This window comes from Astatotilapia calliptera, chromosome 13 (assembly GCF_900246225.1).
Source record: "Astatotilapia calliptera chromosome 13, fAstCal1.2, whole genome shotgun sequence".
Taxonomy (NCBI): Eukaryota; Metazoa; Chordata; class Actinopteri; order Cichliformes; family Cichlidae; genus Astatotilapia; species Astatotilapia calliptera.
This window is the reverse complement of record NC_039314.1, coordinates 10,296,069-10,322,151: the sequence shown is the minus strand read 5'-3', so window position 1 is coordinate 10,322,151 and position 26,083 is coordinate 10,296,069. Positions and strand designations below refer to the sequence as shown.

General features: G+C 43.1%; 3 protein-coding genes across 7 annotated transcripts in view; 1 reads left to right on the top strand and 2 right to left on the bottom strand.

Moving 5' to 3' along the window:
• The first annotated feature begins 2 nt into the window (after window positions 1–2).
• pla2g12b (phospholipase A2, group XIIB) lies at window positions 3–3,676 on the top strand. Of its 2 annotated transcripts, none has more exons than XM_026189947.1 (4): window positions 3–699; window positions 2,524–2,612; window positions 2,733–2,898; window positions 3,008–3,676. In XM_026189947.1, the coding sequence occupies exons 1-4, from the start codon at window positions 93–95 to the stop codon at window positions 3,124–3,126; spliced, it is 981 nt and encodes a 326-aa protein (XP_026045732.1). In that variant the 5' UTR covers window positions 3–92; the 3' UTR covers window positions 3,127–3,676. The 2 variants fall into 2 exon arrangements, with proteins under 2 accessions (XP_026045732.1, XP_026045733.1); XM_026189948.1 differs by having other exon boundaries at window positions 5–699; window positions 2,524–2,600.
• A 728-nt stretch (window positions 3,677–4,404) lies between these two features.
• Window positions 4,405–11,208, bottom strand: oit3 (oncoprotein induced transcript 3). The gene is made up of 9 exons (XM_026189939.1): window positions 11,081–11,208; window positions 9,328–9,702; window positions 9,129–9,239; window positions 7,994–8,116; window positions 7,757–7,879; window positions 6,501–6,661; window positions 5,931–6,343; window positions 5,103–5,202; window positions 4,405–4,932 (listed from the first exon to the last, which is right to left on the bottom strand). The coding sequence occupies exons 1-9, from the start codon at window positions 11,136–11,138 to the stop codon at window positions 4,780–4,782; spliced, it is 1,617 nt and encodes a 538-aa protein (XP_026045724.1). The 5' UTR covers window positions 11,139–11,208; the 3' UTR covers window positions 4,405–4,779.
• Window positions 11,209–15,940: 4,732 nt separating this feature from the next.
• The window catches only part of mcu (mitochondrial calcium uniporter), a 57,177-nt gene continuing 47,034 nt past the window's right edge, over window positions 15,941–26,083 (bottom strand). For all 4 annotated transcript variants that reach the window (XM_026189942.1, XM_026189943.1, XM_026189944.1 and 1 more), the window contains 7 exons: window positions 22,295–22,358; window positions 19,368–19,538; window positions 19,157–19,261; window positions 18,726–18,886; window positions 18,194–18,397; window positions 17,209–17,325; window positions 15,941–17,002 (listed from right to left, as the gene is read on the bottom strand). In XM_026189942.1, the coding sequence (XP_026045727.1) occupies window positions 16,922–17,002; window positions 17,209–17,325; window positions 18,194–18,397; window positions 18,726–18,886; window positions 19,157–19,261; window positions 19,368–19,538; window positions 22,295–22,358 (903 nt within the window). In that variant the 3' untranslated portion in view covers window positions 15,941–16,921. The remainder of the gene's footprint in view (window positions 17,003–17,208; window positions 17,326–18,193; window positions 18,398–18,725; window positions 18,887–19,156; window positions 19,262–19,367; window positions 19,539–22,294; window positions 22,359–26,083) is intronic.

Here is a 26,083-nt window from a genome sequence, read left to right as displayed (position 1 = left end):
GGCAAAGTGTGTTTTTGTCCCTCACAGTCTAAGCTCTTCCCATCCTGTTACTGACGGCTCACTTCTGCTTGGATTGTTGCCACTTCGACACCATGCTGCTTCGGACTGTTGTCCTGCTCCTCCTCTGCCTGTCCACAGGGACGTGTGCCACTTTAGGCTACTACCAGACTGACGCAAAGGAGGACGGAGGCCCTGCTGCTGAGTCAGTTGTCGCTGCCGAAGATGCCTCTGTTGACGTAGCCAAAGAAGGTGTCACTGCTGTTGAAGTAGGTGATTCATCTTCAGCTGAGGCAAACGCAGGTAACAGCGCTTTTGGTGACAAACCGCTGCGTGAAATAGGTGTGAAGGGTAGCCAATCAGGTGACAAACATGAAGAAGATGTCCAGGTGGTAGCAGAAGGTGCTACAGTCAAAGAATCAGTGCCAGGCAGTGATGGGCCTCCTGGAGACAGCCCTGCTCTGAAAGCTTTTACTAAAGAAGCTAAGAGCCTGGAACAACCTTCTTCTGGGGAAGAGGCGAATGAGATCAGACCAGTTCAGACAAACAAGTCCCAGAAAACAGCACAGGAACAAGAAGACAGCAGCTGGGGCCTCAACTCTATTAGAAATAATTTCCAGACTGCGCACGGATACTTCGACTCCCTGGTGGAACTGGTCGGTGGACACAATGGTGTTTGTGAGTACCGCTGCAGAAGATATGGTAAGAATCCATCTTAAAATTCTCTGTTCAAGTTCACCGGTCTTTAAGGGATTTTGAGAAGAGTTTTTACACATTGTTGTTTTTAGCTTCCCCCCAAAAAATGTTTCTGACCCTCAGCAGATTTTCAAATGATTACTGTGTTTTCCACTTCCAATATGCTTCCTTAACTAGATATTTTTTGGTTAGTTCAACTTTTAGATCCGATTCCACTGCTATCAATCAATCAATCAATCAATCAATCAATCAATCAATCAATCAATCAATCAATCAATCAATCAATCAATCAATCTTTATTTATAAAGCACTTTTCATACAAAAAATGTAGCACAAAGTGCTTTACATAGTTAAAAGCAGCCCACTCCACCCTCCAACTCACTCCCCGCACTCTCATTAACATAAATGATGTGAATACATACATATCTTCCCCCCCCCCCCCCCCCCCCCCCCCACACGCACACTTAATGTAGAGTAAAAATTGGGCTGGGTTCACATGAGCCAAGTGAGGAAACACTATAACAGGGAGCCGTCTGCACCAAGAGCCGGTCACAGACCGCAGCCTCCAGGCACACAGCAGGAGGGAGGCAAAGGAGCCCCCCAGCCAGGCTGAGAGGACCCCCAGAGACCCAGCAGCCACGGTCAATCACAGCCCCGGTGCAGAGAGCCCCCTCCGAGGAAACACTGGAGATATGCCACAATAGGCTATATACAGGGTAAAATGATCAAATAAATAAGAACGGGTTACAATATAAATATAAATATAAATAGAGTAAGAAGATTAAAAAATGGATAAGAATAAAATCAATAAATATTAGGTAAAGCCTGAATTAATAATAAAATAACAGGATAGAATAAATAAGCATAAAATAAATAAACGTTAAGTAAAAGCTAAATTAAAAAGGTGGGTCTTGAGCCTGTTCTTAAAAACATGTACGTTCTCTGTGGCCCTGAGCTCCTCCGGCAGGCTGTTCCACAGACGAGGACCATACCACTGAAACGCTGCCTCTCCGTGAGTATGTGTCCTGACTTTAGGGACAATCAAAAGGCCAGTACCAGAGGACCTCAGGGTCCGCGAGGGTTCATATGGTAAAAGCAGGTCTGAGAGATAAGAAGGCCCATGACCATTAAGACATTTAAAAACCAATAAAAGAACTTTAAAATCGATCCTGAAACACACGGGGAGCCAATGCAGCAATTCTAAAACCGGTGTAATGTGGGCCCGCCCTCTGGTCTTCATCAGCACACGAGCTGCAGAGTTTTGTAAAAGTTGTAAAGTTGAAATATTCTTCTTAGGAAGACCAGAGAGCAGGGCATTACAGTAATCAATACGACTGGTAATAAAAGCATGCATCAGCATCTCTGTGTTGGCCTGAGAGAGAATAGGGCGGACTCTGGCTATATTTTTTAGATGATAAAATCCAATTTTGGTCACATGTTTAATATGTGGGATAAAACCAAGCTCAGAGTCAAAAATAACACCCAGGTTTTTCACTTGTAGCGAAGGACATAGTGAAAATGCCTCTAATTTAGACAAGAGTTTCTCTCTCTGAGCCTCAGGACCGACGATCAGGGCTAAAGTACTTCTTTATTGATCCAAGATAACATGCCTGGGCCTCAGGCTTCTTATACCGAAACCTGAATGCATCTGTTTATCAGTGGGAGTTTAGCTTTCCCTCGTCTCAATCATCCATATACATGTTCTCAAACAGAAGGTATATCTTATCTGTGAAATGATACACACCTGAGGATGAACAGGAGCAACTCATGAAATTTGTTTGCTAACGCAGTCAAGTTCAAGACCTAAATGAAGCTTCCATGTTTTCTCAGGAGAACTTCCTCAACCTCGTCCTGGCTTCCAGCTCTCAGAGCCCAACGGCTGCAGCACCTCTCTGGTGGGATTCCAGGTGAATGCTGCTGTAGGTTGCCTGTTCATAGCACCAACAGCTTTCAAAGCAATATCATTAACAACCTTAATGGCTGTAAAAGCCACATGTTCGGTTTGAGCAGACTGTGCTGACACAATCTATCTCTGACAGCTTGACCTAGGGATCCCTGCTATGACAAAGTGCTGCAACCAGCTTGACATGTGCTACGAAAACTGCGGTACGAGCAAGTACGACTGTGACTCCAGGTTTCGCTCGTGCCTGCATGGCATCTGCTCTGACCTTAAGAAGAGTCTGGGGTTTGTTTCGAAAGTGCAAGGTGAGATATTTAACTTTCCCCTCTTCCTGCCTGTGCATAGCCACAAGTTGTCAAAGAAGAAAAAATAAATTAATCAGCGTCCCTCCTCTCTCATATTTTTTTCTCCTAGCCTGTGAATCGATGGCAGACGCTCTCTACAACACAGTTTGGACTCTTGGTTGCAGACCTTACATGAACAGCCAGAGGGCAGCGTGTGTCTGCGAGGGAGAGGAGAGGGATGAACTGTGACACAGAACACTATGGACATCATCTGTGTGCTTTTGAAGACAACTAACAGAGTCATATTTTCACACGCATAGCGTGCATTTATAGGCTTCTTTTTTTTTTCCTTCATAGACGAGATGCCTCACAAGAGCCCTCTCAAGATTCAGAGGCCAGAGATTGAAAAAGACATAAAAGAGGAATTTAAGTGAACAATTTCTTTGGATTTATTCACAATTGTTCGTGCATATTCACTCACCATGCTCCTCATTTTAGGCCAATTGACTCTATGACTCCATTACCATAAATTACTTGATGACTCCAAACAAAGTGTGTGACGGGAAGATAGAAAGGATACTGTCACCGGATTAATTTCCTCTAGACAGAAAGACACCAGATAATTACTGTGGTGCTCAAGGCTCCTTGTGTGCTGCTATCTTAAATTTGTCAAGCTGCTCAAACCTTAAGTCAGTGTCATGTAAATCTAATGCCTACTATGTTAATGCTTGATGTAAGTTATTTGCCAGTTATTTGTTATGTTTATGAATACATTAAAGACTAATTGCAGCTAAACTGACACGATTAACTCCAGATTAATTGTCGGAGTGATGAAGCTTATGCATAATTTCCAGACGCGGGGTTCTGATATTTCTTTCCCAGCACACTGTGATGTGTGGCGTGCTCCTCATCGATTACACCAAGCAAATGAGTCAGAACGCATCTTATAGATGTTTTAGATGGGGTGGGGGGTTTTTTAAGTTGGAGATGGGGTGAGAAATAAACCACTTCCATAAATCCACTAAGTCTCTAAGCTGTAATCAAGCCTGGGAAATGCCTGAAAGTGTGACCCAGAAAATCATCTCTCATGTTGTAGCTGTTATGAGTGATGTGTGGCGCCTTTCTCGCTTTTTAATCGAAATGTCATTCACTTTAATGTGCTGCAAGTCCAACAGACGCAAACTTGTTATGATGTGTTAATGAGAATAAAAGTTATCTCCAACAATATAAATAACAGCAGAAGGAGGATATACTGTATACACATATATACAGTGCGCTTGGCTTCTTTGTGTCTATGTCTACATTTATTTACTCTCCGGATTACCAGATCAACTGAACTGGACGATTCCTTTTTAAAGGGGTTCCATCATGCTTATGTCCATCTCTATATTTTTATTTTTGGACTCTACTAAAGCTGCTCAAAATTATCCTTATTCATCTTACAACTGGCCTTGGTGCCAATTGTCAGTTCAAGCTGTTTTAACTCCTCTTTCTTTAAACCATCTTTTTTCTGCTTGGCTTCTTCTCAAAAAAAAAAAAAAAAAAGGTGGGTGTAGAAGGTGGGTGAGGTTTTCTTATAGCCAGAGCTGGGTATCCCTTTCTTTGACATCTTACAAATTACAAGAGTACAAAACAAGTCTGAAACTGAATGTTCAGCACAGTCTAAGATCTGAGCTTTTGGCTCATAAGGATTACGTGCACAAACACTGACACGCTGACTTTATTATCTCAAACTCTACGCATGTTTAATCTGGAAAAGCACCACTCAAATAGTGTACGAATGACAGAAAGTGAGAAAAACCATAAAGTGTTCACTTCAGTTTAAATGCAACTGTGCTGATTGTTTAATTTCATGGCTTTTTTGTTGATGTTTGTGTTGATAGCATTGTATAATTGCCATGATTAAGGCAGGATAATGATGGGGCCTGCGCTCAATGCGTGCTGCTCCTGAGGTTCATCCGTCTGAACCTCCCGTCGGACGCGTCCCCGACAGCGCTGAGCACAGCGGGAGTCTCCTGCCCGGCACACTAGCACCTGGCAGTGCAGGAACACTTGCTGTAAACAGAGGAAGCAAGCTTGTTTTGATATTTTGAGACTGCCTTCACAGTGTAAAGGATTCTTCTAATTCACATGGTCTATTAATACAGTCTTTGCAGTATAGAGCTATGCAGGCATAAGTCCACACACATTCGCCAGCTGGCTCCCAGCATGCTCCTTTTACTCACTCGGTTGTCCTTGCCAATGAACTTGAAGACGGGGACCTGGTAGTGCTTAGAGAGCTGGTCCTTTGACGAGTACTGTGTCATTGTTTCATCAGCAATACATCTGCGTAGGAAGCCAAAGAGAGAAACTAGAGTCACACATGCATCTTAATGCAGTAAAAAGAGATCCATAAATGTTTCTAACAAGGCACTTCATTAAGAGATTAGATGCTTCAAGGTCCTGACAGCCTGCCGCATTTGTTGGCAAGCATGAATATAGATTTAGTGATGACCTATTGTGTCTGCAGAGGAAAACTGCATTCGCTGGAAAAAAGCGTGTTTCATACATTTTAAAAATTTTGTTTCCATTTTTCTACCCAAAACTATGTGTTGTATTTTTTCTGAACTAGTCAGAGTACAAGACAGAGTGACATTTTTCAGCTGAAAGAGTGATTTCCGGTTGGATAACTGTTGAGCACCTGATGCCAAGAAGACCTTTATAAGACACAGCAGTGGGATCTCATACTGATGACATTTACTACAATAACTGGAACTCAATGCACTTCTATTGTTAGCAAGGCAGAAACGTCTTTTCTGATAAATAAATAAAGTAAAATCTGTTTGCGTGGCTATTTACACCAGACTGATTGTTTTGATTATTTCTTCAGACATCTATCTGTCTATCTGTCGCCTGCAAATGTAAAGACAATTTTTAATTTAAAGTAGATTATTGCATTATATCTTTGGCCAGTAGAGGGCTGCAAAACAGACAGTGATTAATTGAAGAAACAAATAAGGCACATAAATATATACATTATATATGAAATGAAATAACATGAAACCTACACTCACCCATCTCTGATGAGGTAGTACTTGAGGGCCTGGTCAGCTTTGGGCCCCGGTGTAGCAAAGCAGCTCTCCACCAGGGAAGAGAGACCATCCACTCTCTCCTTAGGCTCAACCCCAAAGAAGAGGGAGTCATGCAGGCGGAGCTGGGGTGGGGTGCGGTAGGCCTCTGAAAACTGGGCATCCTTAAAAAGCTCTAAGGAGAAAGTGAAGACCCCCTCACTGTGGCCCTCCAGCTCTAGGGCTGAGTTGCGCTGGCTTGCCTGGTATCCGTCTGAAACCTGATATTCCCTGGGGAACTCACAGGTAACTGGGAGCACCAACTTGCCGGTGCGGACTATTAAGTCCCCGCTGCTTCCTGGGCTGCTCCTTGGGAGACCTGTCACCAGGTTGGTCCCTACAATCTTATTAGCTGTCACCTGAGAGCGAACATTTATATTACATTAATGGGTTTTTCAGTTAGTAACAAGCTTGAGCAACCCATATTAAAGTGCACTGCTCATTTTTCAAAGCCTTCGGCTTACATATTTAACCCAGGGCACATTCTATCAAAAATTCCACCCCAGTTCCTCTGACCTCAACTACTGTGCCACATGTCTTGAGGCTGAAGTTGAGGTTGATGTGTGTGCCATTGGAGACACCCCGACAAGATGAGTTGGAGAGAAAGAGCTCCAGGCCGCCTACAAGGTCCTTAGGAACTGATACTGTAATAGAGCTGGAATCACACTGGACAGGAACTGCAGAGGGGGGAGTCAAAGATATCACAGATTCTTTATAACACTATAAAACAGAAATCGCCAACTATTACATGGATAAAACAACAAAAAGCTGCTTAAAATGATCTCACAGTTGTGTGATCATTATACAACAACATATGCCACATCACACAGTATGATGCCCTGTGGCGAGAAGTAATGATACAGAAACCAGTAAAAGCAAGCTGCCGAGTTCTATCAGCAGAAAAACAAGGAGCAACTACAGGAGCCAGGATGAGCCATCGAACTACTGACCTTCCAATACGTAGACGACCAGCTCTATCTCCTGAGCCACAGCCGCCCCAAGACACTGCTTCATTCTACCACTAGTGGCCGCTTAACTTTTCTAAGTAGTTTCTACTGATTTATCACTTTCTTGCTGGAAATTTTTGAACATGTGATGCCGTGCTGTTGTTTTTTATGTGTTGCGCAAGGAAAAGAAACAAATTGTCAGTTTTGGCAATTACATCTTATTTCCATAAACAAAGTATTGCTGGCTCCAGCTCCCCCACTGTGAATATCAGCATCATTCCTTTTATGTTTTGGCAAACTGTTGTTCAAGGGATTTAAATCCAAAAGCCTTGATTTTGTTTGTACTCTTTTGACAACATTAGTGCTTGATCACTGAGAAATAAATCAAGAATAAAATAATGTTTACAGGTGAATGTTTTTGCATTCTGACTTAAAAGAACATTTTTTTCTTGATTTATTATCTAGTGAACTGTTAATCAAAAACTTAATCTGCTCAATAAACCATAATAAAAATGTTTTTTTCTTTGGAGTCTTCTTTCATAAATGACAAAAAAACAAAAAAAAACAAACAGACAACAGACAATTTTTCTTGATTCTCAAAAAAGGCTCTCTAGAAAAGGCCAATCATGTTATTCTCTTCAAATATGATTATAGGTCGTCCCTGACAACAGTAATAATAAACCTGAAGAAATGCACTCACCTCATATCTCTGCTGAAAAATCAGATGAGATAAATCCAAACATTTATCTTCACGGCTGCTTCTTTTTTTGCCCGATTGATTACCTATCACTGATATCTACCTTTTTTTCTCACTCACACACGCACCTTGACACGTGCGCTTGTCCTCTCCCAGCTCCAGCCCTCTGGGACAGTGGCACTGATAGGAGTCCAGCAGAGCGGAGCAGCCATGACTGCAGCCTCCATTGTTAACATGACAGCCTGCTATCTCTTCAACACAGAGAACAGGAGAGTATTTGGAGGTGTGTGTGTGTGTGTGTGTGTGTGTCCAGTTTACTCATCTCTGTACAACAAATACACATAAGTGCACGCCTCTGCTTGTACCTCTACAGGTGCGTCCATCCTCATCCAGCACACGGCCTCGTCCGCACTCACAGCGCCAAGAGCCTTTGGTGTTCACGCATACCTCTGCACAGCCACCGTTGCCCTGATCGCATTCGTTCACATCTGAGCACACACACACAGGTTCAGATATTAATATCAGATGAGTTTCGTTTTAAATAACTGAGCAGCAGATGGGTAGAGTGGAGTGTATCACCTTGAGGCCATCCACTTAGGAATGATACATCAACTTTAAAGGACTTTAAACCTGCATTTATAATCCTGAGAGGCCCAGTAAAGAAATAATGATGGATGAAATAAAAGTGTGCGGTGAAACAAAAGTGAGAGTGCAAAAGAGCGAAGAAAGAGTGAGCCAAAATGAAGAAATGAGAACGTAATTACTGAGGTGAGGACTGGCAGATTTGGTAGATGGATGAATAATGAGATTATGGTAAATTTCAAACTGGCCAGGCTGCCCTAGCATGCCTGTCAACCATCATTAAGCCCCGGTATGCCACACACAAACACACACACGTACACCTGCAGATGCTCACCTTGAGCGTATACCATAAATCAGTATTTTAAAATGTTTGATTGCTTCTGTTGCTTTTTTAAATCAGGCTCTGCTCCTTAAAATAAAATAAGCTTTATTTTAATATTAATATTCTAAAGACGTTGTGATAGGCTCATTAAAAATAAGTAATGAACAGTGAAAATAGTTAAGAGAAAGATTACCAGTTGAACGATTTGGGGATATGAGTGAACCAACACACAAGACAAGACTTAAATATTAATATATTCATATTTGTATACTTTATACCTTGGTATACCAATCTCTTTGTGAATGAATGTCTTGTACAAATGATCGTGCTATAGGTGATATAAATACATAGAGCAGCAATCGTCACCCTACTTGCCACTGGATATTACGTTGGGTAAATGAGGAATAACATAGGAACAGCTTAATTAGAAAATAAAACAGTTGGGTGAACCGACTGCAAATCCAGCTGGATTGATTTTTCTTGTTGTTTTCCACGAAACGTTTCCAGCCTATCTGTCTTCCGTGTTCCCTCGCTTATCTCTGTCTGTTGCACAACTTATCTGTCTCCTCCACTTCCTCCCTCTCTGCATGTCTCACCCAGGCATGTTTGTCCGTCTGGTCCCAGGACATTTCCAGGGGCGCAGCGGCAGTCAGACTGCGGACACGTGGGACCCGTGCAGTCGGCCTCATCGCAAATATCGTAGAAATCTTTGCAACACACAAAAACAACAAAGTCAGGCTACTGAAAAAAGCATCTCACGAACCAACAGATGTCACATCCGACGTGCTCACTCACGGCCACAGTACACATGGAAGCAGACTGACGGCCTTGGCAGGCGGTACACAAAGTATCCTCCAGGACAGGCCTTCACATCCACGCTGGCGTTCCACTGGCAGCAGTTGTTGCTGAAGCTGGCGCAGACAGGCAGGGTGATGATGCCCTCATGGAGCTTTGGGTGGCTGCCATTGAGCCAAATGGGGGCGTGTGTGCCACAGTGATTCTCGGAGATGCAGAAGGTGGGCATGGCATCCCCGGCCATGCCTGTGAAGCGATACCATTCACCGGAGACGTGGCTGTCACACAGGGGCACGCCGGATGACTGGTTGACGTGGTAGTCTGTGTTCCTCCACGGTTCGTTCAAGCTGATGTACGCAGAGCAGGGGTCCAAGACTGAGGCGGGGTGGTGGGAAGGGAGAAAATAAGCACCACATGATTAGATCCTTAAAAAGTAAGATAAATGTGTTTAATATAAATCATTTAAACTGTAAATGATGAATCATTGAGAAAGAAGTTTGGCATATAAAGGCTCAGAAAGAGGCTTTGGTGCGCGCTCTATTGTATATTTGAATTCAAGTTAACACCATTAGGTACTTTGCCCACTTGACCATTTGTTACCATGAAAGCTTTGGATTGGCCAGATAGATGGAAACAGCTTAATTGGACTAAAAGCCAACAAGCTGTCCTCAAAGGCCTCTTTAGCCAATGAGTTCTGTCAGTGGTGACTCTTTTCACTACTGCCAGCAGAATCAAGAGAGAGCGACTGAACAGGGAGAATAAACAAAGTGCAGGAAAACGATCAATAGTATTTCCCTTCTTCATGCCCTTTTTAACAGTGTAATTAAGGGGCAGACATAAAACAAAAGGTGACAGCATGAGGGAGTGGGCAATGAGAGGAAAAGAAGGGTTTAACAGACAGTATTCGCAGGGCTGAATAAGCAGACAGATCATGGAAGTGCTTTGTGTGTGACACCTGACAGAACGAAGCTCACCAGAGACGTGAAGGCAAACACATACAGTACAGTGCAGACTGTGCTATTTGTCTAATTTTGTGACTATATAGGCCTCCGCCAACTAATGGACAGTACATCTTGTCACCACGCTGCTCAAGTAAAAGCAGACAGATCAATCCGCAGTCTGAGTCTTCTGACAGCATTAATGGCCATTTCTGAGAGACGTACGACTGACCAAATGTGCCCGGCTCCAACAGCACAGAAGGGGCAAAGGACATAGCTGACTCATGCGGATGTATGCTAATGGGAGCATTAAATCTTCCAGATGGGGCATGAATAACTTAATAAGGCTTTGGGGAGAATATGGAGCCATGTCTGACCTGATCTTGTCTGTACAAATGAAGATGAAGAGCAACAGTGCACAAACTTACTCTCTTTCATATCACTTTTTTTTTTGTTAAAGGTTACAGCTAGTGATATTTTATTAATGTGGACAAAACAAGAATGACCTGATCACTCTAACAACTTCTTGTGTGGCCAAAGCCCGACATTGTTTATTGCTCTGTGCCTGGTTTTCCAGTAACACTGCTAATCTGCTTAAAAACTCACCAGAGCATTAAATGTGTATAAATCCACATAGTACCCAAAAACTGCACTTATCTGAGCTTTTCTTTAGATTTATGTAAAAACTACAGTAATGCTTTTGGCAGCTTGACCATTAAATTTCACGTTGCTTTTAATCACAGTAAAAACGTTTTTATAGTAGACATACCTGCTTATTTTGGACGTAAGTATAAAAAATTGCATAATCCACTTACCTACACCTGCAACTGCAAGAATCTCCAGCGCCAGACCGGTAATTACCAAAAAAATCATGATCTGCTTTCTCGCTGTTGGTTAGAAGATCCAAGCTCAAGCCTGAGTGTGTTTGTGTATGTGCGGCACTTCTGATTCATCTTTTTGAGGAAGTCTGTTTTTAATAGTCACCTCTTATCTTTGTCAAATTGTCATGTCCCTCTCTCACCTTGAATCCCTGACCTTCTGCTCCCCAAATCCAGTAACAGGACCATCCTCCCATTGTTTCCATCAGAAAACTATTTTTACACTGCACATGCCTTTAAAATATCCAACACATGTTTTCTGACTGGAGCTTGAGACACGTCTGTCCTTCCTTTCTTCCTGATTTAAAGCTCGTTGAAAAAACGAGTGATGATCTAATCTCGGTTTAACCAATCTGATTAAACTGCTTAGCGTCGCGCTGAAGCATCTTTCACTTCAAGATGGTGACGGCGAGGTTTGCACACTCAAATTTTAGCGCAGCAAGACCTTTGATGAGGACAAACTGATCCAGTAGAGTCGACGTGTGCTCGTAGGTTTTTCAGGCCGCCAGCGGAGGTATCTACAGCTTTGCCCTTTTCATTTAAAACCTGCAGAAGCCAACCTGAGGCTTGCAGTTTTTGTGTCTCATTATGTAATTAAGTCAGTGGAGACATTAATCCATGAGGTAGTTAGAAGAAATGAGTCAGAACACTTAGCTCTGTAAGTAAGATGTCGTTAGTCCTCCTGGCTGCAAGTCTCTGGGGAACAAATAGACTGAATCAGCATTGTATTTTAGAACAGTGCAGGAGTTTCATAAATTATATGTTTATATGTATTATAAAACCTTATTTGCTCCTTTATGTAATGCTCTTAATTTTTCCTATTTAAAGGCCAGATTTTTAGGCTTATATGTGGACAACTGAGTCATAATCTGAATAAGTTACTATAGTTTGACTTCTTCATGACTTTGCTTAAAAGGATTGCTTTTGCCTTAAGGATCAACGCTTTCTTTTAGGCTTGATTTTTAATATTATGGCGTTAAAGAGGGTGACATGATGGTGGTTAGCACGGTCATTTCACAGCAAGAAGGTCCGGGGCTCAACTCCAGGCTGGGCTTTCTATGTTGAGTTTGAATTTTCTCCCCGTTTGTGTAATTCTTTCAAGGTACATTGGCTTCTTCCCACAGTCCAAAGACATGCATGACGTTAGGTTAACTGGCGATTCTAAATTCACCGTAGGATGGATGAAGCAAGCTGAGTAACTGATGATGAATGGATGAACTCCATCCATGGATGCAGATGAGGAGATTGGTGACTCGTCGAGGGTGTACCCTCCCTCTTACCCTATGACAGTTGGGATAGTCTCAAAACCTCCCTACGACTGTAAAACGAATAAGCAGAAGATGATGATAAGGAACCACACACCTCTGTGAGTTGGTCAGTTTTGTTAAAGCTGCACTGCCGGATCCAGTTCCTGACACTAAATCCCATTTATGATCCTTTAGCTGAGATTGACCTGTTGGATTTTTAACTAAATGAGCAGCTAGGTACTAACCAGAAAGGTCATGAAGATTAGAGATCACATTTAGTTTGCTCTCAAGACAATTGTGACAGCTCTAATGATTCATTTGGATGAATTTTTTTTCTTATCAAGATGTTTTGCAAAACTATTGAGACCATGACCTTAGCTGTATTTTACTTGTGAGCAGACAGGAAGTTATATGTCAAATGTCAACAACTGACCTCACACTCACATTGGTCACTGTGAGTGTTTTTCTGCTGTCATTAGCATTTAGCTTAAAGCAGTGATGCACCCAAGTGTAACCACACAGCGATATGGCTCATGGCTTTTCTCGGGTTATTCAAGGGAAATGATTCCTTTTCTGCTCTAATGATCAAAATAAGATTGAAAAAGCACCAAAAATAAAAACAAGAGTGTGTTGATTCTCAGATCTATCTCATAGGATGTCCTGTGCAGGAAGGGCTGAAGGCCAAGGAAAGTCTGGGGAAGTCATCGAGACCTTGGAAAGCTTCTTGTAAACATCGGCAGCGTTACACATTAATCACAAATTTCAACCGGACCACTGGTTCCAAAAACTGGATAAGGATTTTATTGATAATTGAATTACATTTCTCTTTTATACATATTTCATAAATGATACAGGATTTTACATTTTCTTTCCTTTTTTTTCCTTTTGTTTTTTTTTTTTTTTTGCCAACATTACAGCATCATGTCAACAGGAGAAAAGAAAAAGTAAATAAGAGGTCAGAATGAAGTACGAGATCATTTTCAACCCAATAATCTGCTTCATTCTTCAGGCATTTTAAACAAATCTTATTGTAAGTGCTCACACCCACGCAACAAAGAAACAAAACAAGAAATTCAGAACATAACAAATTCAAAACATTGTAATAATGTGACTTTGGAGAAGAAAAAAGGCTGGGGGTTGATGAAAAAGAATAACAGGAGGGATACGAACCGGAGATAGCCCCCAATAAGCTAAGAAAATGCACCTGCCACTTTTACTTTGGACTCCAAGACGAGAGGTCATAAAACCTCTTTTATAGGTGGCTTTTTTTCCATTTATTGGGGAGCTGAGGGAAGGGATTTAAGGGAGTAAACAAGGTGAAGATGGGCTTTGAGCATTTGGTTGGCCTGGATTTAAATCAGATTTGGCAGGGCAGATTCTAAAGACGGAACCCCGCCCCGCTGCCCTTTATAACTAGGAATCTCTACAAACAACGTTCTTAAATTATCTTTGCAGTTATTTTGATAAATCATCGTTTTTTTATTTATTTTTTTAACATATTTCCCATGTAAACATACATTCATGCAACACCCTCTTTAGAATAAAGTTTCCCTATATTTGATATATTGTTTTAAAAAAAAGTTTTAAAAAAAAAAGGCAATAAACGGTGGATGGCATGAAAAAAGAAAAAGGAGGCTGTGACGATGATGATGATGATGATGGAGTTGTTGTGTAGAAACAGCAGAGGGGAGGACTCACCTTCTGCAGAACATCTCCAAGGAAACACCATTTTCTCTCTCTCTCTGTGTGTGTGTGTGTGTGTGTGTGTGTGTGTGTGTGTGTGTGTGTGTGTGTGTTCAGGACAGACAAATTTAAAGCTGATGATGGCCGTAAAACGGGATGAGAGCCAAATTGATTTTTAGCGCTATTGACAAGCGGCAATTAGGAGCAAAGGACTCATGAATATGGTGATGTGCACTTTTGCTCTCTGTGCACTAGACATGCAGGTTCAAACAAACACTCATGTACACAGACACACACACAGCAAAAAATTGATTTCCACTTCCACAGAGTGAAATTTAACCCTTCTTTGTGGGAAAAAAAAAAAGACAGATTAACTTTCTCTTCTTATAGTTTTTCCTATCATGTATCATGTTGCCGTTCACCAAATTGCTACATTGTCAAAAAAGTTTAAATAATTAATGATCCAAAAGGCACCTTTTCCCTGGGAGGTAAAACACACACACACACACACACACACACACACACACACACACACACACACACACGGTAAACACGGTAACAGTTTCGACTAAAAATCCTGCCTTGAGATCTGCAGGTCTAACCTTTGATTTGACCCTAAAATCATGCATTTTAATATAAAATCTGTATTTTAACACAAGCATCTCATCAGTAGGATTTTGCCAACTGTTCACACACAGGCACAGGATGATCTGGAGCTGAAGTCCACGTGTGCCTCCCCTCTGCAGAAGTGAAGATAACTGGCTTTGAGAAGCTATAGAGATGATTATGGGGGGAAGAAAAGGCCACCAATCCTCGGCCTGAACATAAATTTATATGTGAACCTGGCAAAGGTTTATTCCATGACCATCCCCCCTAAATAAAAATGGACAACATAAATATATGGCTTGTACAACCTCTGAATAAGACTTCAGCTTGATGTGGATGACTCTTTAGCAAATGTGCAAAAGAAAGGTGTCCAATTAAGTACAAAATTGCAATAATGCTCCTACACATTCACAGATTTCTACTGAGGGCATACCACAGCATGCAGTCTACCCCGCCTTGCCATCAAGGGAGCAGGGAGGGAGGGGCATTACAGCAGCAGTGGGAGGAGAACACTCTGGATTTGTTTCTGAATGAGAAAACCTCTATGACTTCAATGCCATGACACTTGTTTTGTTGTTGGATTGAGCTTTTATTTTGTGAGTTCATTTGGTAAGAGAAAGAAAAAAAAACACAAGATGGCAAGACAATGGTTACTGAGCTGCAGGGAGTTTACTAAAAACCTCTAGCTATTAAGAAAGTTTTTGTAGAAGCCAGTTCATCAAGTGTATTACCATGCTTGTAAGTTTGTCTGAGGCAATGATCGGTAAAGATTTCAACCTTGCCGTTATGTTAAGCGTTTCTACAGCAATTGCTGCATTCAGATAATTAAAGAAGTCAAACAGCACCCTTGTATTTGGATTCCCCCCAATCCCCTTGGCAGCCATGCAGACGAGCCTTACATCCACCTTGAATGCTGTTATTGTGGCACATACAGTGTGCATTTGCCATGAAAATGCATAAAAACTGGTAGCTTTATGTATGTACTGCATATAGGGCGATGCTTTTTGTGTGTGTGCGTATGCGACTAAGTGTGTGTTGGACTGTTAGTGGGCTTCCTTCATGGCAGGAGATCTTTATAGAGGGTGTAAGATGAGCTGTTTGATGCCAAAAAAAAGAAGAAAAAAAAAAAAAGAGGTTTGTTGTATGAGAGCTCCTCCCCCCACTGAAAAAACTAGCCTCTGGTCATCTGGTTTATTTGATTGTATACATATATATTCATATTTTTCCATAACAAATATACTATGGCTTTCAAAATAAAAAGTGCCAAAATATTTTTATCATTTTTTTTTCTTTTTGTTTTTTCGTTTTTTTGGAATAAAAGAACACACAGTGATGTTGTTGTCGGTAGTACTGTCATACTTGCGCAGGCTGGGCCGCTACAGGGCGTTAAAACAGGAAGAGGATATGAGGCGTTTTCAATCCTGCATCCTGCGAGTGGAGACGGACTCCTGACGAAGGAAGGTCAATCTGTGACAGCTGTCCGTCGCCTGGAGGAGGCGCGGCTCCGAGAGGGAGAGGCAGCAGGAGTCGGCCACAGGAAAAACGAAGGTCTTCCCGATGGTGTGACTGCGGTCGGGATTTCTTGTAAACGTGTCCTCGCAGCCTGCCCCGTCCAAGAGGAGGCGTGTGTGTTGACAGTTTGACCACTAGAGATAGAAGGACTGCGCCGCCGTGGTAACCCGCAGGGCAGCCAAGGTCAGTGTCCCAAGGTAGCCTGAAAGTCCTGCCAACACACACAGACACACACACAGCTGCCCCCGCTGCGTGTTCCTTGTCGTGGAGTGTTCTACAGGTGTAGTAATTCCCGTTTCATCCCTGGAGTTACCTGCCGGCTGTCCCTCTGGAGACTTGAGGCATATCCATTGTGGCCAATTTAATGCTATCGTCATCGTCTTCCTTTTCCATCATCCCCAGCATCCATCAGCTGTGAGACGTTTTCAGTTCTTGATGTTCTCACCATCCTGTTTTTTTCGCCTTTTAGCAGTTTTTGCTTGCAATTCCGACTCGAGGTTCCAGTCGGGAAAAGAAAAAGAAGAACCCAAAAAAGAAAAGGAAAAAAAAAAGGAGAAAAAAACCTCCGTCAGAGAATAAAGGGATGGGATTATCGGGTGCGGGAGGGATGCAGGGATAGGGGACTCTAAGAGAAATGGATGGGAAAGAGGGAGGAGGGAGTAGGACAGCAGAAGAGAAGAGGAAAAAAGTGGGTTGCAGGAGCTGAGCGAGGGGGAGGTCACTCTTCCCATCAATTTTTGCCGTCGGTGAGTTGCTGAATCGGGAGCTGGAGCTGGAGCGGGTCCCGTAGACGCTTCAGATCTAACTCCACCTGAAGAGGATGTAAAGTGAGAGAGGAAAATGAGGGAAGTGAAAATTCAAATAAATAAATAAAATGTGGCGGGGTGGTACAAATCCGCATGTATCCACTGGCACAACAAATCCGAGAGCTGAACTGCAAAATGCGTGAATCCCCAGTGCGACTGCAGCGCTGGTTTTACATTACAAAACACCCAGCTTTCAACCGAGCAACTATACCTCAGCGATATCATCCTTCAGCTTGTTGTACTTCTCAATGTCGAAGCGTGTCCTTTTCACCCCCTTGTGGAAGAACAGCAGATACTGCCTGTCTCTGGCGTCGGGATAAACGTACTCCTGCAGGTTACAGAGACACGCAGTCAGAGCTGTGTGTAAGAGGACCCAGTTTATCAGAAACCTTCCATCTACTCATTTCTATAGGAGTGAGAAAGCCAACATCAAATTGGCTCCATGTCCTTGGATTTAAAAATTTATGGTAATTGTATAAACGCTGAACACATTTCTGAAGGGCGACGATGTCACCAGGCTTTAAAAAGTTTTTTAAAAATCCATTAAATTTCCCAAGTGTGATGATTTCCTGGGTGGGTTCTTAACAGATTTTCGGCATAACTGGCCTACAATGAGTCACACTTTTTGGTACAGCGAAAGCACCCAAAACACAAGTGTGGAGACTAGAAAAAAGGCTTTCAATACGATAATATGAATAGATCGATTCTATTTCCATGCTTTTTGTCAGGCAACAGTGCACGATTGTTAATTAACAAAACAAATCAGCAGGGAAAAGGAGTAAATCCACATATTTGATTAGGTTCTATCAAAGCTGAACTTTTTTCTATTATAAGTGACTTCAGTGGTTATCAGAATGTAAAAATATTTAACAGGAACACTGCCTGAATGCATATTACATCCGTTTGAGCTTGTCTTTGGATGGCATTTCCATAGATCGAGAAAAAAGAGAAACACATCCAAGGCACTCCATTCGCTTCATGCCTTCACTCTCATGATACAGGTTCTCAGATTTAATCCACTGCTTTGCAGCATTCAAACCATTATTAGGTTTGAATTATTAGGTATACAGATTTCTCCTGGTTTTCCACCAGTATGAATCTTCAAACATGGATGCTTAGATCATGTGATAACAAGGTGTAAACATGAAAGCTAAGGCCTTTACATCTTTATTCAAGTTTGAAGACTGTGGTCTTACCTGACGTGTTAGAACGAAGTAGGCATACATGGCCATTGCAGTGCCGTAAGTGATGAAGTAGGTGACCGGCTCCATGATATCCCAGGAGTACTCCCACCAGGTTAGCCTGGCCAAGATACCAAACTGGGTTGCCATATACGCCATGCCACCCCACAACACCCAAGTGGTGCGTCGCTCTGCCTTCTTATTCAGCTCCTCCTTCACCTGCACAGGAGATAATACAGAAACCGCACATGCGTTCACAAGCGGAGCACATAAAACTATTTTCCATTAGGTCAGTAATTCCCTTCAGTACACAAGTAACAACTGAATAACAACATTTTAGTTATATTAGCCATGTCGTGTGAATTGTGACTGGGGTGATATGCTATACTAGTTACATAACAGCTTCTTGTCTCCCATGAAAAAATTTAATAAAAGCATGCAGGTCACTTAATTTCAAGTTCCCTGATGTTGTGGTGAAGGTTAATCGTCTTGTAGCAGCACAAATTTCAATATTACAGCACTCCAAAACACGTTAAGAGAGTTAGACCTTCTCTAGGGGGCGGAGTTGTGAGTTCAGGTCCTCCAGTCGTCCAATTAGCTCACGCTCTTTGCTAAGTTGGTGCTCGTCGATGCGCAGCGTGGTATAGAGCTGCTGCACCAGAAACTTGACATCGTTCAACTTTTCCGCCTCCTCGTGGGGCAACAGCTCTGAAGTTAAACACACAAATGCAAATAAATAAACAGGCTTCCCACATGCTGGCAATAAAATCCTGACTTCCTCTTATTGGTGACGCCCCCTAAGGCAGAATTCAGACAAGAATTTCAGGCTTCAGTGGTTGTGCTTCTTATTATGCTAAAGCACCTATCACCATGATCACTGCAACCCCCAAAACACCTGTCACACCCACAGTCGCAGCGGTACACGCCATGATTGAAATCTGCCTAACAACGAACAGCAGAGGCTTCGCCGGTTCTCACCTCTCCTCGGTGGCCGCACGAGGTGTGTGGTGTCGTTAATAACGAGCTTGAAATCATCCAGCAGCAGGATGTCTATTCCTGTGGAGGAGGCAACCCTCGCCCCATCTGAAGAGAAAGAGAAACGGGGAGAAAATAAGAGAGGGCTTACGCAACAAAAAGGTACTGGAACTAAAGGTTATGAGGTTTTGTTCACTTGTGTGTGTGAGCATACCCATAGAGTAGATGGCGACCCGGTCGATGCCTCTGTCCTCTGCCTGGAGCTGTTGGAGGAAAACTCCCACACAGTCGCTGAGAGGTTTGAGGGTGAACTGACAGCGCTCTCGTCTGGACGGCAAACTGACTGAGATCACCGGCAGCCCGTTCTGATACACCACCGTCACCTCTGTAGGGGTCGCGAGTAAGAAAACAGGGACGGGTCGAACATCACAAAAGCAGTAATCTTGCACAACCTCAATGCCCAAAAAATTAGGATGCTGAGTAAAATGGAAGTACATACAGAATGCAATGATTTACAGTATGTGTGCAGTTTAGCATCATCTTGCTGAAGTAAACAACAACTTCCCCGGATTGGAGCACATGCTCCTCTAAAACCTGTGTATACCTTTGAGCATTCATAGTGCATTTCCAGATGCGCAAGCACTAACTCCCACATACCATCAGAAATGCAGGATGAATCTCTGCATGATATTATATACTGCAGATGATGAGATATCGCAATTTCACGCTGAGGAAAATTATTCTGAAATTTGTAGGTGCAGTTCTTTTAAGGACTCATTAACCTCTTCTGAGAAACTCAGCCTCTCTGAGATGCTCTTTTTATGCCCAATCATGTTACTGACCTGTTGCTAATTAGCTGAAGAATGCTCCTCCAGTTGTTTTTTTTAGTACTACTTACCTTTCATGGGTTTTGTTGCTCCCATTCGAAATTTTTTCAAGACATTTGATATGTTTCTATGACGTATTGTGAATAAAAATATGGTTTCATGAGATTTGCATCTTTGTCCCAACTCCTTTGGAACTGTGGTTATAAAATGAGGTTACAGAAAGGCTAAGAAGCGTTAATGAGAAGCAGGAGTCTAGTTATTCTTGGTTTACTTTGCATGGCTCACTACAAAACATCTAGATGATACCATCTGTGGCCTGATTGATATATTGGCATTAAACAGTTTGCCCAGCAAAGTAGTGGTATGGAGTCAGAGTTCTGATACTAAGTATCTAATTAACTTAAGTGCACTGCTATAAAACTTAAACAACTGGTCCAACACATGGACACAGAAACCTTGGAAAAAAAAGGTTATCTAACAAGAGCATTTTGTCTAACTGCTCACTGGACTGTGGTTCAGGGCGTCACAGTAGCCCTAACTGGGCGCATCACAACACTAAACATAAAACTCAGTGATCGTTCATTAAACGTTAACAGATCTTGCCATATTGGAACACTGGCTCCATTTAACTTATCCAATAAGACGCTGCAGTCAATGTAATTCATCAACAGTTATTTATTGGCTGAAATTATCTGGTACAAATTCGGAGGCAGTGTAGGGGTGGGTTCCCACAGACAGGATGCTTTGACTGGACGTGTGCATTGACCAAGTTGTGATTAGGAATGGTATTCGATAACTGGTTCCAATTAACGATCATTTCCAAGTTATTGTAAATGCATGCATCCAAGCTTGGTTGTAACCATCAACAATGACGGCATGTCAATGAAAATCTTTTTTTAATAAGATAGTAAAATAGTTGTACTGAGAGCTGCATTAATAATTGAGTCTATGCACATTGCTGTCAAAAAATTCTTATTACTCTCAGTACCTAATTTTTGGTTTAGCACATCTAATATTTGTCAGTAATCAACACAGGACTAATAGCTACTAAAAGACATACACTGCTCGCTGCGGTTTGCCAAAATAAGCCCTATTCAGGCCATCTGTTCTGGAGAATCGATACAGCCTTAACATTGCGAACCTGTTCCTCACAGGACTGCCGATGATTCTTTGAAGCCAACTATTGATGTTTCTTATTCCCACATAAAAGCCTGAAAGACTTCTAAATCATGCGCGTGTGGTGAGGCTGAATTAAAAGGCCTCGAGGTAAACACCGTAGTTTATTCATTCTTTGAAATTTTTTAACTTTTCATAGCCGAGAAAAAGATGGAATCACTTAGTGTACCTGGGACTGAGTTCAAGTTTAGGATTCTGTGCGTTTTCGGTGCCATCTGTACACCCTGCTTTTTTCTTCCATCACTTTTGTCCCAAACAGCTGAGCCCACGCTCGGCTCACTGGCACTCTCTGCTAATATAAGCCTGTAATATGGCTCTATTGGTCCATAACCAAACTACTGTTGTAATGAGCCTGTGCAGCTTATACCATTATCATGCTGAGTGGCCTCTAAAGACAGACACATGAATCAAGGCAGGGGGCTGCAAGCCCATAGGAGATATGATCCGAGCCTCCTTGTTGCTGCTGCACCCAAAAACCTCCGCCTCCTGCACAGGCCCACTGCAGTGAATCAGCAGATATCTGCCCAGGTCCACACCAAGAAATGAAGGACGCTCAGCTGGCACAGGCAGCGCCAGCCGGGCTTCTTTTCCAGGTGTCACGTTTAAAAGACACCAAAGGTTCAGACGTTTCATTTTAAGACCGTTTCTTCATTACAGTGATACTTTGAAACGTTGCCCCGAGTGCCCCCCTCTGCCGCACACGTTCCCTTTGTCCTCGTTTATCCTGTCATCGCAGGAGCATTGTTAAAAGCGCAAAGACCCCGTGTCTATCTTTACTACAATCCTACAGCTATTAAGGCACGCTTTTAAATGAATTCAGCCTGTTCTGCAGTGCTGCTCCCTTTCTCTTCCACCCTCTGTTCACACTCTCCATCACTCCCGCCTCTCACACAGACAAGCAGATGCTACCCCGAGACTGATTCCACATTAATGACTTCTGCCTGTTAACTCCAAATGAGCCTCTACTCTCCGATTGATGCAGAATTTCTCGCATTGTTGTTTGGGGTTTTCTCCTTCGTTTGAGAAAAAAAAAAAAAAAAAAAGGAAGGGAAACCTCTCATACAGCTACGAGTGCTGCATCTGGATTTTTGCTGGTGAGAGTGTCAAGTTAACGATGCAGTAGGAAGGGAATACTTACCCTCTGGAGCTGCAGAGGAACACAACAGTCTCTGGCCGTGCCATGAGGGGGCGCCCCTCCAAACCTGCAGATAGGAGGAGAAAGTGGACCAAACTCATTACTTTTTGCCTTTTCACTGTTTGTTCTCACCTGGCATGCTTCTTTCACCCAGCCACAGCTGCTGCTGCTGTAGATCAGCGTGCAGCACCCAGCAATATGAAACTGCCCTAATCAATGCCACTTACTTCTCTAATTGTTTATTTCCGAGAGTGTTGTGTTACACAACAGGGACCGCTTTCCCATTTTCAAGAAATGCTCCCATTTGCAGACAAGAGCCACGCCCGAGTAGGACGAATTAACCGATTTAACTGCGGCTTTCTTGTCACAAAAATACTTCTGAGTGTTCATATGTTTCAAATTACTGGCGGGACATCATCCAGCCCAGGGCAAATGGCAGGCGGGCTGCTCTTCTCATTCTTAAAAAACAAAAACAACAAAACAAATGAACAGATGAAGATGAGACATCAGGAAAAAACAAAACCAAAAAAAACACCTCTGGGGACTCATAACTTCTGGATAAACCAATTGTGACTGTACCACAAAAATGCTCAGTTTTCTGCACTGTCCCTGACATCTGGGGCCCAGATCTGTGCAACTTTTAGGGTTGCATATAATTGTATACAATGTGTACAAGTATACAATGTACTGATGCGCTTAATCTGTGTACAACCGTTGTAACATCAGATCTACGATACACCCACACTCTCTGACCCTTACTGATCCAAACCACAACAGCAGAGCTTCAAAGCTCTCTCAACTGCACTGATAGTCACAGAGTGAAAAGATATCTCACAGGAGACGTGTATCTGTGCATCTGTGCATCTGTGTGCGTATACTTTCACTGCAAACAGATCCTTTCTAATTCTGTACAGCCGAGATAAACATGCTCCATTTACCAACATCATTTTTAATCCTGGACAAAAGCAAGACGGCAGCAAAAAGAAGTCAACGGTCCGGATAATAAAGCCTGATTTTATTATTAGTCAGCAACACAATTATCCCAGGTCTGTCTGCAATAAGGCTTTCCCACAGATTCTTTAAGTATTTACAAAGCTTTACACTGTTGTTCATGTTTGACACAGACGGCCTGTGTCAAAAGGTTTCCTGTGACTGACAGAAAATAAACTCGTATATAAAAATAATTCTGTGAGCAGTTGGGCCTCTTCAAAGGAAGCTGGCTGTAATCCGACCACCAAACTGAGACACAGAAACTCAAACCCAGGCTTGCTGTCAATCAGTGACTGCGACTGCCAATCAATCAAATGCACAGAATGATGTTGATCTGGATAAAGGATGGAGAAGGTGTGAGAGTAAATGCCAGCACTGCAGCACCTCCTCTCTCTCTCTCTCTGTGTGTGTGTGTGTGTGTGTGTGTGTGTGTGTGTGTGTGTGTGTGTGTGTGTGTGTCCTAAATGAGAATACCAATTGCCAAGCACCAAGTAGAGCCCAAACAGTGATTAGGTTTCTGATCAGATGACATGCTGAGAAAGGGCTTTTGGCTCATCTGGAATAACTGCACAGTCTGCAGAGAGCACTCCAGCACTGCTTTGCTCATTCATTAACTTCAGCTATTCCAAAGCCAGGAAGATTTCACGGAGATACCCACAACAGCGTCATCACCAGCCCACGCACCCGCTGGCACAAAGCGCCATCACAAACATATGCAAATATGGCACGGGCACACGTGCACGTCGATCTGTGGAGTGACATGTATGCGTGGATATACCTGTGTGCTTGCAGGTGGCCGTGTGTGTGTGTGTGTGTGTGTGTGTGTGTGTGTGTGTGTGTGTGTGTGTGTGTGTGTGTGTGTGTGTCCAACCCGTCTGTTCACCAGCCTGTTTGTCAGCGGTAGTTGCAGTTGCAGCGACTGAGCAGAGCTCCCGCGCCTCCACTCCCCTCGGCACGCAGCCACTGAAACGCTGCCTGCAATATTTAACAGCGTAGCAGCAGTCAACAGCACAGCAACCTTGGAATCAATGTCACACACGGCGAAGGGAAAGGGGGAGAGACAAAGAAAAACGGGCTGAGGAGATGGGCAGACGGGCCACGAGAGAGGGGGAAAGAGGTGTGGAGAGACGGGGAGAATGAACGTGAGGATAAATGGAGGGGTGGCGGGGGAGCGATGGAGATAAATGGAGTCTGGAGTAAAAACGTGCGAGTCACAAGCGCGCTTGCGTTTCTGACCATGTGCTGCATACACTGTACCCTGCAGCAGACAGTCCCTCCCCACCCGAAACGTGACTGTGGAGTGTGTATGTTTGGCAGGGATGGCGGTAAGAAAGAGAAGGAAGACGAGGGAGGGAGGGAGACGGAAAGAGAAAAGCTATGAGTGAGAGGAGCACGAGAGGGGAGGGATGGGGGGAGTACTGCTGATCACTGCAGTAAAGGAATCCCTCGTCTAGAAAGGGGGGTTGCCCCTCGAATTCACCCTCCCTCCCTAACCGCCTCCATCTCTGTCCGACTCACACAGAATCGTGATGTGCAGGTTCTGATCTCCTTCAACTCTCATCAGCACCGTGCTCTATAACCACTGCTGCTTTTTACCACAGTCCATATGTGCACGTCTACATTTTGAGTGTACTAAATTCACAGCAAGCAAACAGAGACCCAGAAGATTACATAATAAATTCCTGTAGAAGATTAAAAAAAAATGTTGATAACAGGAAACAGCTGTGTCTTTCCCAGCTCTCGTATTACACAGCAACAGTGAAGAGGCATGAAACCGATCTGCAGCGAAAATAAATCATCCTCACAGAGAACAACTTCACATACAAGCGCCAGGCTTCAGGATGGAGGAGGGCGGGTGCACGGGTTACTACATGCATCGCTGCTACATCGACATCATCCCTCCGCTATGTTAGTTGTGTTTAATTCCAGCAGCATAATGATGCTCTTGTTTTTAGTTCAGGTCAGGTGATGCATTTGGAGAAATTTGCAAGATTTATTAGCTTCCTCCTCCTCTGGCGCAGCTATACAAATTCATAAGCTGCTAGCAGAGCTGCTCTGAGGGTGGGTTCACACTACTCACTGATGGTTTTGTTCATGCCAGGGGGAAAAAAAATTAAGAAACAGGGCTATTTTTAGTTTGATATAAAGAAATCTGGTTATGCTACATTTGGTAACCGACTACTGTGTACACAGCGTGCTACTTCTGTGGCAGTACTCGACATTTTTACCCACAGCCCCATCAGATGAACTCAGCTACTTCAACCCCGGTTGGAAAACCACAGCAGTAGCTTAGATGTGTGGGCAGCACTTCTTTTGTTTAAGCATTGCTATTGCAACTGAATCTAAACCCAAGATGACACTGCATTTTAAAAACCTCTTCATCCTTGCAAACACATCATTTTAACTCCAGACACACCGCGGGGAAATCACCGGCTCCCGAGCACGGCTGCAAAGTGTGCCTGTGTGAGCCTGCGTGCAAATGTGTTACAGACACCGGCGCTGAGGAATAATGTTGGTGACATAATTCCCATTTCACGGTGCCCTTCTGGAGGAGTGGAAACCTCTGCCATTTATCTGCACAATGACTGCATCCATCTATGTGGTAATGTGCTGTCCTGGGTTGTGGCTACAGAGCAGATAACGTGGGCACATTCGTAGCACCCATGTTGATTCAGTATAAAGAATAGATTCATCCTGGGCTTCATTGAGCATACACACTGAAATGATCTTTTGTTTTGTTTTTTAATTTCATGCCTGCATATCAGACATGTTTAAATCCTTATTTATGTCCATTTCTACCAG

Coding starts and splice junctions, on each gene's coding strand:
- pla2g12b (XM_026189947.1), top strand. CDS start 93: ATGCTGCTTCGGACTGTTGTCCTGCTCCTCCTCTGCCTGTCCACAGGG. Junction 2,613..2,732: donor GATTCCAGGTGAATGCTGCT/GTAGGTTGCCTG, acceptor TATCTCTGACAG/CTTGACCTAGGGATCCCTGC. Junction 2,899..3,007: donor GTTTGTTTCGAAAGTGCAAG/GTGAGATATTTA, acceptor TTTTTCTCCTAG/CCTGTGAATCGATGGCAGAC.
- oit3 (XM_026189939.1), bottom strand. CDS start 11,138: ATGATTTTTTTGGTAATTACCGGTCTGGCGCTGGAGATTCTTGCAGTT. Junction 9,240..9,327: donor CTTCCATGTGTACTGTGGCC/GTGAGTGAGCAC, acceptor TGTGTTGCAAAG/ATTTCTACGATATTTGCGAT. Junction 5,203..5,930: donor TACTACCTCATCAGAGATGG/GTGAGTGTAGGT, acceptor CTTCCTACGCAG/ATGTATTGCTGATGAAACAA.